We start from the raw sequence: 12,455 nt of genomic DNA, 5'->3' as shown, positions 1-12,455 counted from the left end.
AGTTGACAACGCTACCTTCCGCCTAAATTTAAAATTTACTCAAAACGTGCTTCAGGTAGAAATAATATTGTTTAAGAATCTCTTAGTTTGTGAAAAAAATAGATAGTCTTTAACATAAACTAATGTAGATTGATACTTCTGCACTGAAACATGAAATGTAAATGTTCTTCTCATCTGTGAATTTGGTTATTTATTTGTGTTTAATCTAACTAGCTAAAGTTTGCTGTCCAGCGTTGCCTGGACAAGTGGCCACGGAATTTTTGTGTTGTTTTAAAATCACTTTTCTGTGAATATGCAGTGCAGTGGTGGAGTGAACCTGGCATGTTGACGATAAATCGTATCAGTTCAGTTTTTATTTTGAAAAATATCACTCAGTGATGATTTATTGCGCCGTCGGTACTTGTTAATTAGCCAGTACACACTCAAGTTGAATGTAAGATCTGAGAAAACCGGTTTCATAGCCACAAAGACAAGTGACAGGTGACAAAATGCATTGGACTAATATAATTTTGACTATATATTTGCACCTCAGGGTGGGGGGGGGGGGTAGGGATAAGGATAAAGTATTTGGACAGCGTGAAGTTAGAGAACAATTCTTACTTCGTAATATGCAGAATAATTGTAGCTATCACAGTTTTTTTGCAGACACACTATATTTTACCCCCCTCCCTAATGTACAAATATATAGCCTAAATTATATGAGTCCAATGCATTCTGTCACCCATCATTGGTCTTTGTAACTATAAAGCCGGTTTTCTCAGATCTTACATTCAGATGAAGAACTTGAGTGTGTTCTGGCTAATTAACAAGTACCGCCCCCCGGTATTGTGTGCCCCTAGCTCCGGGCCTACTGGTAAATCCAGACCTGTACATCCCTTATCCTCGAAAACGCATTTACTTCATTAAATTACCTCGAGCCTCTAAGAATTAATTAAAGGGCTCTACTAGCGTAAATCTTCAACGTCCTAAGTTGTCAAACAAAAGCTTTACGAGATATTATAATATCATTGCAAGTTTGTATTATATGATCGTGAAATACGGTAATAAAACTGAAGTTTAAAAACTCTTTTAGTGAAACTTATTTGCAAAAGTTTGGGAATTTAAACATAGCCACCAACTCTGTAGTGGCGATTAATTTCGCAAGTGTCATATGCTGCTTATGGGGCCAAACACTCACACACAAAAAAAAAACTTTAAATGCCTTTATCAAAATCTATAAACATTAATTCTTGAGTATATTTAAAAATTTAAATTAATGACCCCTGAAGTATCCGAATGTCAAAATCATGTCACCATGGAGTTTTAGGTGATATCAATTATGCTCCAAAACGCTTCTGTAGCACAACCAATGCCGTATGCAGGAAGGAGGGGCCAGGATTCGAACTCCTCATCCTCGAAATTTTTGTCTGACTCTTAAAAACGTAACAAAAATACAAATAAATAATTTTTGATGCGTTTTTTAAAGTGTGTAAAGCACCTCCCCTCTCCAAAAAAATATTCCCCTCCCGAACGAAAATCCTGGATACATCTTTGAACAAAACATATGTTTGAATAAATCTTTGCCGAAATTCAAGAATTCTGAATATATCGAATTTCACGGACATCCTAGCTGCAGGAAGTACCTTCTCTTGTGAGTTTACACCAATTAGAAGGACATCTATATGATTCTATAGATGATGTCTTTACGTTTATTATTCCAGTGAATTTCGAACGAATTGAAGAGTTCAGTGTAGCTAATAATATTTTCAATAAGGGTGGCTCAAGCAGAGAGCACACGTCCTGAAACACCAGCTTCTTACGTAAAAAATTAGTTTTTGTTTACCTAGAAATGTAAGGCATTTAGCTCTATAGAAATAATCTTGATTCCCCTAAGCCTGTCTTTTTAAGTGACACGTTTTACAGGCTTACAGTTAGGGCTAAGTGCAGGCAAAGAAGAGATGCCATGTTGAAGTTTGGAAGCTCTTTTAATTATATTTTAAGAGGATTCATGTTTGAACTTCCTGGTTGAAAACACATCTGTATGTTTTTGTATTTTTATTTTGCACCGTTGGAATCAATTATAAAATAAACCTCACTAGTATTAGCGAGTTACCGTATAACATCATTTTGGAAATGTCCAAGAGCCCAAGTGGTACCAGGTAATATGTTTTAGAAATAAGTTTTTAGAAAAATTAAATCGTGACAGGAAGTGTGGTCAATTCAAAAAAAAAAATGCGGTTTCAGTCAATAATTGCATCGGAGGGGGTCATGCACTGTCATATTTCCTATTTATGGGGTTAACAGGGTATGAGTGCTGGCACAAATCTGAAATAAGATAAATGCTCTAAGACAGAGCTAGAGGCCGAATTGAGGTATGTTTACGACACACACTGTATAGCTCCTCTAAACGCTATCTAATTATTCAAATAAATTGCTTCAGACGATAGGGGTTAGTTTTTCTGGCAGTAAGACTGCTAATCTTTGGTGTTTTCTAGCCAGCAGGATCGGTTCGGATTATTCCACAAGGATTATCGAATTATGTGTATTTAAGACAAATGGTCCTTAATTTTTTGTCTACTCTGGACAACTCAAAAAGAAAGGATCGACCTGGATGTCGTAACCAATATTTTGAGGTCAGGAAGCAATAGTCAGTTTCCTATTCGTATCGTCATTTTTTCAACTTTTGTTTCATAAAAAAAAATAAAAATTAGAAAAGCATCACAAACTGGCAATAGTCACTATTAAAACCATCTTACAACATAATAGAGTGATTGTTTCCAACCTTTTCAAGATGAGGTACTTTTAGCGTCATCTTCTAAAACGTTTTCTTCTTTCTGATCGCTCACTGTTGGTTGTCTCCGACGGGTTTATTTCCCACGAATATTCGGTGAAAGCAGGGGTTCCCCAGGGCAGTGTCTTGGGACCTACGCTTTTCCTCATCTACATAAAAAACACGGGAGGTAACCTCACACGCTCTCTGCATCATTTTGCCGAGGATACAAAGACATACTCAGTCGTTTCAGTTTCCTTCAGCTGTTTCCTTGAATTGAAAAGTATTCTGTTGCATGGAGGATGAACTTCAATACATCGAGAACAAAGGAGCTTCTTATTACCCGATCAAAACTGCCACGTGAATACCCCAGTTTCATTTTCAAAAATGAAACTATAAAGACAGTCAATGATCTTCGTCTACTGGGGATTCATTTTTCTATCGATCTCTCCGCGAATACCTTGGTAGGTTAATAGCTTCCTACGCAAGAAAGCTAGAAGTTACTCTTCGTCGCAAATACCTTTTTCCATCCAGCTCGATTGTCCCACTCTACAAGTACTGCATCAGACACACAGCTGAATATGGATGCCTGCTATATGGTGATGCACCAAAAACGGTGCTGGAACCTCCCCAGAAGATCCAGAATAGACAAATAGAATGGGCTGCACCTCTACACATGTCTCGCTCCAGGCTCTAAATGAAAGGTTTGGTGAAGGGGTCGATGGCCGTTTTCCACAAGTACATGAATTCGCCTCCCTCAGACAAGCTCTCTCGCATTGTGTCCCACTTTGTCCAGCCATCAAGCCAGACACGAAGGCACATAGCTCGGTCCAACTATCTAAGGGAGGACATGCCAAGAACCGAGTACTTGAGGGACAGCTTCATCCGGCGTTGTACTTCTATCTGGAACGATCTTCCTGGAGATATTATTCCTACAAATCCTTCTGTTGACTCCTTCAAAAGAAGGATCAAGGGACCTTTAAAAACTCGAAGTTTAAGCACGAGGTAAATGAATAGCTAAATATCAGATATCCTTATGTACATGACACCGTGATTATGGGAATAAAAAAATATAAAAATAAAATTAAAAAATCTTGAATTTGGCATGCCAAAACTATTTTTCTTTACTTAAATATAAGAAAGTGATTGAGCTACGCTGTTTTGAATCTGAGAAATTTTACTGATATCAAACGTTGATGATGTTTTTGAAGCTCAGGAAAAATTGAAGTGCGACCTGTGACAATTTCCATCCAAGGTTTTTCACTTTTTATCTAACGCAGAGAGAACTGTTGAATTAGACCCGATATTAGGTAAATTCGTTTTTTGCTTTTTTTTTTCAGTTTTTATCTAACACAGAGAGACCTGTTGAATTAGACTTAATATTGGCTAAATTCGCTTAATGATTTACAATTCTCACCTTCCGTAAGAGGAGTAACTTAGGTCATATCCACCAGGAATTAATCCTTGTACTTTAGCTTAAAAATGGTTTAAAAGTTTAATGATCTTTTGTAAATTTCAAAAATATATTATAATTCTTGTTCTGTTTTTTTTTTCCATATTTAACCACTCGATTAAAGCGGTAGCCAATTCAGAATTGATAAATGTGGGTTGGGCAAATAGGTTAATGACAAGTCTGCTAATGACGAGCTGCTTTAATTTTAATGCTTACTCCAAAAATGGTACCCCAAAGAAACTTGACAGTCACGCTTCAAATTCAGAATTCTAGAAGAATCAGGTTTGCCAGTAATTTAGTTGTATATTTAAAATCTGTTAGAAGGTTTTAAATTGTATTAAAAAAATGTTGGACAGGTGTATTTTGAAATTGTTGTAAAATATGATGAAATGCATTAAATTTGAGACGAGCGAATCAAAAGGAATATATACGTGAGTGTTCAGACTTACAGACCATCCGGATTAGAGACAGACCCCCTTCTTGGAGCAACAGAAATTTGCTGTAGTAAATTTTATTATTTTCTTTCACTTCTGTGTAGGTTTTAAACAATAACTACAGGATACCAACAGGGGGAGGGGGAGTTTAAACCCTCTCTCAAAATGGGGAATTCATTTAAAATGTAGATCTAAGGCCCATCAATGGCTAAATGGATCTTTCTAATATTTAAAACACACTTTAACGCTGAACCAAATTCAGGGACAAGTTTTGTATACAGTACACGCAACATAATTTTTTGAGAGTAAAAATTCATCTGTATAGCCCTTTCTTCAATTTATATACGGGAAACTCCCAAATAAACTTCTCTAAGTAAAGGTTATTATGCCAGAAGAGCCCAATAGAATTCTTGCTTAACAAACTAACGTCGTATAGTTTACTAATAGGCCATCGTCAATATTTATCGAGAGAAGATTTCAATAATGACCGTGCTACGTTCCATCTCAAACCTTTTTTTAATCAGCATTTATATAAAAGCCCACCGCACCCCCCCCGTGCCCCCCCCCCCCCCAGCGCGTAAGTCTTTACGCGCCATATTAGTTACGCACCATTGTAGTTGTGTCCCTGTGTCCCACCTGTAAATATATATATATATATATATATATATATATATATATATATATATATATATATATATATATATATATATATATATATATATATATATATATATATATATATATATATATATATATATATATATTTAACTACGTAAAACTTGCGAATATACAACATTCTTGGCTGTTCCATTGTCTGTGCATATAAATAGATTGTCAGTTTACCGACTCTTGAACATGCAACATATAATTGTCCATGGGAAAAACAATCTGTATTCAGATCTATACCTCATTATTCTAATGATTGCCCTTGAGCTTTGTTGATGGTGATTGCTAATCGAACATTCCCTGTGTCCCCATCGTCATTTATATATCCCCCTGTGCCCCCCGGCGTCCCCGTCGTTGTTGTTTCTCTGTGTCCCGGTGTCCCAGTCTGTAAATTCTCTTTGAGTATCGCGGTCGTCATTTATATTCCCTGTGTCCTGGTGTCTCGGCCGTCATTTTTGTCCCTGTCGTCATTTGTGTTCCGGTGTACCGGTCTGTAATTTCTCTTTGAGTGTCCTGGTCGTCATTTATATTCCCTGTGTCCCGGTCGTCATTTGTGTCCCGATGTCCCGGTCTGTAATTTCGTCAGTCGACAAACATGACGTCACTCGACAGACACACAGACAACTTATTTTTATATATATATACTAGCTGTTGGTGGGGTATATATATATATATATATATATATATATATATATATATATATATATATATATATATATATATATATATATATATATATATATATATATATATATATATATATATATATATATATATATATATATATATATATATATATATATATATATATATATATATACCCCCAAGCAGCGCCCCCCCCCAAGCCCCCCCGCGCGAGTAAGTCGTTACGCGCCATATTAGTTACGCGCCATTGTAGTTGTGTCCCTATGTCCCACCTGTGAATATAGATAGATATATATATATATATATATATATATATATATATATATATATATATATATATATATATATATATATATATATATATATATATATATATATATATATATATATATATATATATATATATATATATATATATATATATATATGTTTTTAACTACGTAAAACTTGCGAATATACAACATTCTTTGCTGTCCCATTGTCTGTGCATATAAATAGATTGTCAGGTTTACCGACTCTTGAACATGCAACATATAATGGTCAATGGGAAAACAATCCGTATTCAGATCTATACCTCATGATTCTAATGATTGCCCTTGAGCTTTGTTGATGGTGATTGCTAATCGACCATTCCCTGAGTCACCATCGTCATTTATATATCCCCCTGTGCACCCCGGCGTCCCCTTTGTAGTTATGTCCCTGTGTCCCGGTCGTCATTTATATTCCCTGTGTCCCGGTGTCCCAGTCTCTGATTTCTCTTTGAGTGTCCCGGGCGTCATTTATATTCCTTGTGTCCCGGTGTCCCGGTCGTCATTTATATAAAAAATTAAGTTCTGAAATTAAGTCATGAAATTAGTTGCCGTCATTTTTGCTTTGACGGTGACGTCATTCAAGTTATATAAGACATATGTTCACGTAGAAATCTATTAATGTTTAAGTTTACAATGACTGATGAAGATGCTCAAAGAGTCTATGCCAAAAAACTTGCTGCTGATAGAGAAAGTCAGAAAAGAAAGCGTGCCGAGGAACTATCAGCAGCAAGTTTTTTGGCATAGACTCTTGTAGCATCTTCATCAGTCATTGTAAACTTAAACATTAATAGATTTCTACGTGAACATATGTCTTATATAACTTGAATGACGTCACCGTCAAAGCAAAAATGACGACAACTAATTTCATGACGTCAGCCGACACAGAAACATGACGTCACCTGACAACTAATTTCATGACGTCAGCCGACACAGAAACATGACGTCACCTGATCCACAGATCCACAGACAGACAACTTATTTATATATATATAGATAGATATATATGTGCATATATATCTCCAATATATTATTAAAGTCATTTATGGAGGGGGTTAGGCCTTTCAGTGTGCACCTCCTCTAAAAATCTTAGCATTTTAATAATGCTAGCAATAAAATTTATTTATTTCCGAGTTGATTCTCTGTAACTTAAAGAAGAATAGAAACAGGAAAATCTGAAGAGAAGAGCAAGCCCTTACTGACTTGCAGGAGTATTCAAGCTGGTTTGCTGTGAACTAACTTCAGCAAGGGTATTCCTGTACAATCCAGAACACACTCAATCAGTCTGTTGAATGCAAGATCTAAGAAAACCGGTCTCATAGCTACCAAGACAAATGACGGGTCACAGAATGCATTTGTCATGTATAATTTGGGCTATATATTTGCAAATTGGGGGAGGGGGGTAAGGTTATGTTACTTTACCCCCTCCCCCTCTAATGTGCAATTATATAGCCCAAATTGTAGTATTATATAAACTATAGTGTCATATTTTCATCATGTTTTGGTATATTTCATTTTGGTTAACCTAACTTTACTTCTCGAGTGTATTCTGGATTGTGTGGGAGTACCTAAGCAAGTAATGATTTGTTTGTGTCTTAAGAGAAATTATAAGGCTTTCTAGGAAGGACTAATTCCCAGTAAGGTCAGGTTACCATTTTAAGTTACACTATTTTTTGGAAAAAGATTGAATCATAATCAAAGCTCTCCTGCTTATTTTCTACAGCCAAATAAATGGAGAAAGGTCTGTGAACTTTCATTACGGCATCGTAAAACAAATTGAGGGGAAACCCTATCGGTAAATGAAGAGAAAATAATCATAGAAAAATAAAAACCTGCAGAAAAGACATGTCGACAAGCTTTTACTGACTGACAGGAGTGTTCAACTTGGTTTGCTGCGAACTAACTTCAGGAAGTGATTGTTTTGTTTGTGTCTTTACAGAAACAATAAGACCTCCCAGGAAGTTAATCCAAGTCACTCTTCGGATTTGTCCTATTCGTACAAAACAAAAGATGTGTTTCTTTTACGATCAGACAAGCGAATCTGTTTTTGTTTCGCTTGGATAGATCCGTTGAGATCTACAAAAGGACTTTTTGACCAAATTCCGGCAGTTATCTTTTTTTGATATTCCGAAAAGCATTTTTATTCTAAATGTGTTGTTTTACAGAAGTATCATCGAAAATTAACCTTTTCCACTGACTCGTTTGTTGTGTTTTTAACCTGAACCCTGTTTCAGAAGTCTCAAAATGCTACTTATGTTTTATAAGAAAAGAAGCTTTTAGATGCTCGGGCTCATGCTGGGTGGTATGTGTTTGGCAACGGGTTGTTTCCCCAGCACTGTGTACTTGTGTTTTCAGGCATACAAAAATGAACTGAATGGGGTGTTCAGTTCATATCTACTATTAGTGTTGCCAAATTAAAAATACAGAAAAAATAATCTTTAAGGAATTACCAATGCTACATATTGAAAAATACTATTCTATTCAAGCTGGGTAATGATGATCGAATAATTGAAATGATTATTATCCTCAGTGAATCAGCTAGAAAGGGAAATTTTTTCTGACTGTCCATTTTTTTAAATGCTTTTTAATTTTTATTTTACTATGGGCAGTTGCACTTTCTTTGTCTAGGAATCTCGGCTGTTTGCATAGAGTAAAGTTCTTGTTTCCTTACCAAATAATGAAAAAGTTTAATTTTTCATTAGTGGAATGCTATTTTCAATATTGCCCAACCGTTTGGATGTTGACATTCTATTCACATATACGAAGACTCCAAATTGTCCAAAACAAGGCAATAAGAATCCTGGACCTTTTTTTCTTGACACACCCTAGGAAGACAAAAGAATTGCCTGAAGCTAAAACATCATTTTTATTCCTTGATATTGTTCATTTACAACAAGTTTTTCACCTTAATATAGGCATATGGTTCTTAGAAATCCAACGTAGGGATATTTTTTTTTTCAATAAAATGAAACTCTTGGTTGAAAATAAACATAGCTATTTATCAAACAGTTCGTGGTAACGAATTGTAGTAAGGAGCGACCCGGCTCAATAGTTACCAAAACTCTAAAAATTTAATTTTGATACCAAGAGCTACATCAGAAGAATTGCATTTTAATGCTGATTTTAAATATATAAGTTTCATAAAGTTTAGTCTTACCCATCAAAAGTTACGAGCCTGAGAAAATTTGCCTTATTTTATAAAATAGGGGAAAACACCCCCTAAAAGTCATAGAATCTTAACGAAAATCACACCATCAGATTCAGCGTATCAGAGAACCCTTTATAGAAGTTTCAAGCTCCTATCTACAAAAATGTGGAGTTTTGTATTTTTTGCCAGAAGGCAGATCACGGATGCGTGTTTATTTGTTTTTTTTTTCCCAGGGGTGATTGTATCGACCCAGTGGTCCTAGAATCTTGCGAGAGGGCTCATTCTAACGAAAATGAAAAGTTCTAGTGCCCTTTTTAAGTAACCAAAAAAATTGGAGGGCACCTAGGCCCCCTCCCACGCTAATTATTTTCCCAAAGTCAACGGATCAAAATTCTAAGATAGCCATTTTATTCAGCGTAGTCGGAAAACCTTATAACTATGTCTTTGGGAACGACTAACTCCCCCACAGTCCCCATGGGAGGGGCTAGAAGTTACAAACTTTGACCAGTGCTTACATATAGTAATGGTTATTGGGAAGTGCACAGACGTTTTCAGGGGGACGTTTTGGTTGGGGGGAGGGGTTGACAAGAGGGGGATATGTTGGGGGAACTTTCCATCGAGGAATTTGTCATGGGGGAAGAAAATTTCCGTGAAGGGAGCGCAGGATCTTCTAGCATTATTAAAAAAAAAAAAAACAATGCAAAATAAATATGAAAAGTTTTTTTCAGCTGGAAGTAAGGAGCAGCATTAAAACTTAAAACGAACAGAAATTATTACGCATATGAGGGGCTCACCTCCTCCTAATACCTCGCTCTTTACGCTAAAGTATTTTTAGTGATTTCAACTATTTATTCTACGGCTTTTGTGATTAAGGGGTCATTCTTAATGAATTGGGACACAATTTAATCTTTAGTGTAAAGAGCGAGGTACTGACGAGGGAGTGAACCCCTCATATATGCAATAAAAACATGAGATTACAAAAGTTCGTACGTAAGCTAATTTATAAGTTACGTTTATCTTTTACTAATAAAAACCTTCGTAAAAAATTAAAAGTTCTAGTTGCCTTTTTAAGTAACCAAAAAATTGCAGGGCAACTAGGCTTCCTCCACCGTTCCATTTTTCTCAAAATCATTCGATCAAAACTATGAGAAAGACATTTAGCAAAAAAAAATAAATAAATAAACTTGCAAATTTCGTGATAAATATTCCTCTGCGGAGAGCCAAAATCAAAGCATGCATTGACTCAAAAACGTTCAGAAATTAAATGAAAAAACAAGTTTTTTTAGCTGAAAGTTAGGAGCGACATTAAAACTTAAAACGAACAGAAATTACTTCGTATATGAAAGGGGCTGCTTCTTCATCAGCGCCCCACTCTTTACGCTAAAGTTTTTTACTGTTTTAAAAAGCAGAGTTGAGAGAAAGAGTCAAACTTTAGCGTAAAGAGCGGGGCGTTGATGAGGAAGCAGCCCCTTTCATATACGAAGTAATATCTGTTAGTTTTAAGTTTTAATGTCTCTCCTTACTTTCAGCTAAAAAAACTTGTTTTTTTATTTATCAAGAGCAAGGAATAAGTTTCTTTTTCTTTTTATTAAAAATGAGAGATCAAGACTAAGTTTAAGATACCAACTTCCCGAGATTGCCAATAAATATAAACTACTTGATTTAATAAGTGAGTCACCATCACTCTATACATATAAAAAAAAAATTGAAAGAGATAGTTCTTTCTGCCTATAGTAGCGGGTACTGAATGTAAAGTGATTTATTTATAAATTAGTTTATAAGTCTCATCCGTGTCTCCATGAGTCGATTTTTTCCGCTTCTTCTCTCTCTCTCTCTTTCTCTATGTGCTCCGTGTGAGCTATTGAGGTGGAATTCCTTCTTCTTTATTTCTCTCCATTGCTAAAGGAGACAAAACAAGTTGCCTCTCTATCTCCTTGGTATAAAGATTTATGTATATCGTTTCTTGTTTAATAAAGTCAAGTCAATTACTAATTTTACTAAAATTACTAAGTTGCAGCTTTTGCTGCAACCATGATTTAACCTTTCATTTAATTTCACCTTTTTACTCTGATAACACTTTTTCTAAGTCAATTCAACTTATTCAAAATCAACTCAATGTTATTTAACGATATCAAACGTACATTTAATGACAATAACAATTTTACGACATATTTGGGCTAAAAATTACCCCAGATGAACTTAGTTTCTTCTCTGCTGTTTTGTTTATATCTATAAATAGACGACTGCAAGTTATCAAAATGACCTATCGGAACATCTGACCCAATACGGATTGGGAAAAAGCTGGGTCTTAAATCAGAGCTGAGCGTTCAAAATCAAAGTACTTACGGAGTCTTCATGGCCCCCTAGAGCTTTTTGCGAATGGGTTGAACCCAAGGGTTTTTTTGGGAGGTATGAAGGTTTTCCATGAGCCTCTCTAGTATTCTTGATATGTACCAGAGGAAGAAGTCCCTTGCATGTACCAGTATCGGTATTTTGAATACCCCTAACTGTCATGGGGAAACGACTGTCATGGGCCGAAATATGTGTACATTATCTACCCAGCTTTGGTGTAAGCTCATTATAAGCACTTAGCATGCAGAAATTCGACTAGGCAAAACACATAATATTCTTAGAATCTATTAAACATGAAATTGATAACCCTCGACACCCAAGGTGTTAAGCAGGCAACAAAACCCTGACTTTTCATGTTTATAAAGGACCGTATACAAATTCAATAAGGTATGGTGTAAATGAAGTCAAATCCCATCCATCACAGAACATTGGTCTTCACACCTTTAGCTTTAACATACATATTGTCTATGGATATATTCATTGAAATCTTGTTGGGAAGTGTATCTGATTTATGAATGAGGTCAAACAAGCAATGCGGTCACTTTAAGATTGATGGGTATTTTAAGATAATGGAATAATCCGCGGGTGTAGAATTTCAATTTTTCTTTTTTGTTTTTATGTCGAACATCAAAGCTTACGATGTTAGTGAAGTTAATGGCGAATTTAAAGAGCTCATTACCCTAGTGTCAATTAGATTAAT

At 35.6% G+C, this 12,455-nt stretch overlaps 2 protein-coding genes across 6 annotated transcripts in view; both read left to right on the top strand.

Moving 5' to 3' along the window:
- The window catches only part of LOC136035770 (tRNA-queuosine alpha-mannosyltransferase-like), a 20,734-nt gene extending 17,288 nt beyond the window's left edge, over positions 1-3,446 (top strand). The window contains exon 7 of the mRNA XM_065717741.1: positions 3,218-3,446. Within this exon, the coding sequence (XP_065573813.1) occupies positions 3,218-3,446 (229 nt within the window). The remainder of the gene's footprint in view (positions 1-3,217) is intronic.
- The window catches only part of LOC136035530 (tRNA-queuosine alpha-mannosyltransferase-like), a 162,673-nt gene continuing 150,245 nt past the window's right edge, over positions 28-12,455 (top strand). For 4 of the 5 annotated variants that reach the window (XM_065717377.1, XM_065717375.1, XM_065717378.1 and 1 more), the window contains exon 1: positions 28-55. The gene's annotated coding sequence lies outside the window, so the exon portion shown is untranslated. Of the gene's footprint in view, positions 56-4,555; positions 4,634-12,455 lie in introns of those variants that run through there. The other variant, XM_065717374.1, reaches the window with a different exon arrangement.

The sequence above is a fragment of the Artemia franciscana genome, chromosome 14 (assembly GCF_032884065.1).
Source record: "Artemia franciscana chromosome 14, ASM3288406v1, whole genome shotgun sequence".
Taxonomy (NCBI): Eukaryota; Metazoa; Arthropoda; class Branchiopoda; order Anostraca; family Artemiidae; genus Artemia; species Artemia franciscana.
This window is presented reverse-complemented; position numbering and strand designations above follow the sequence as displayed.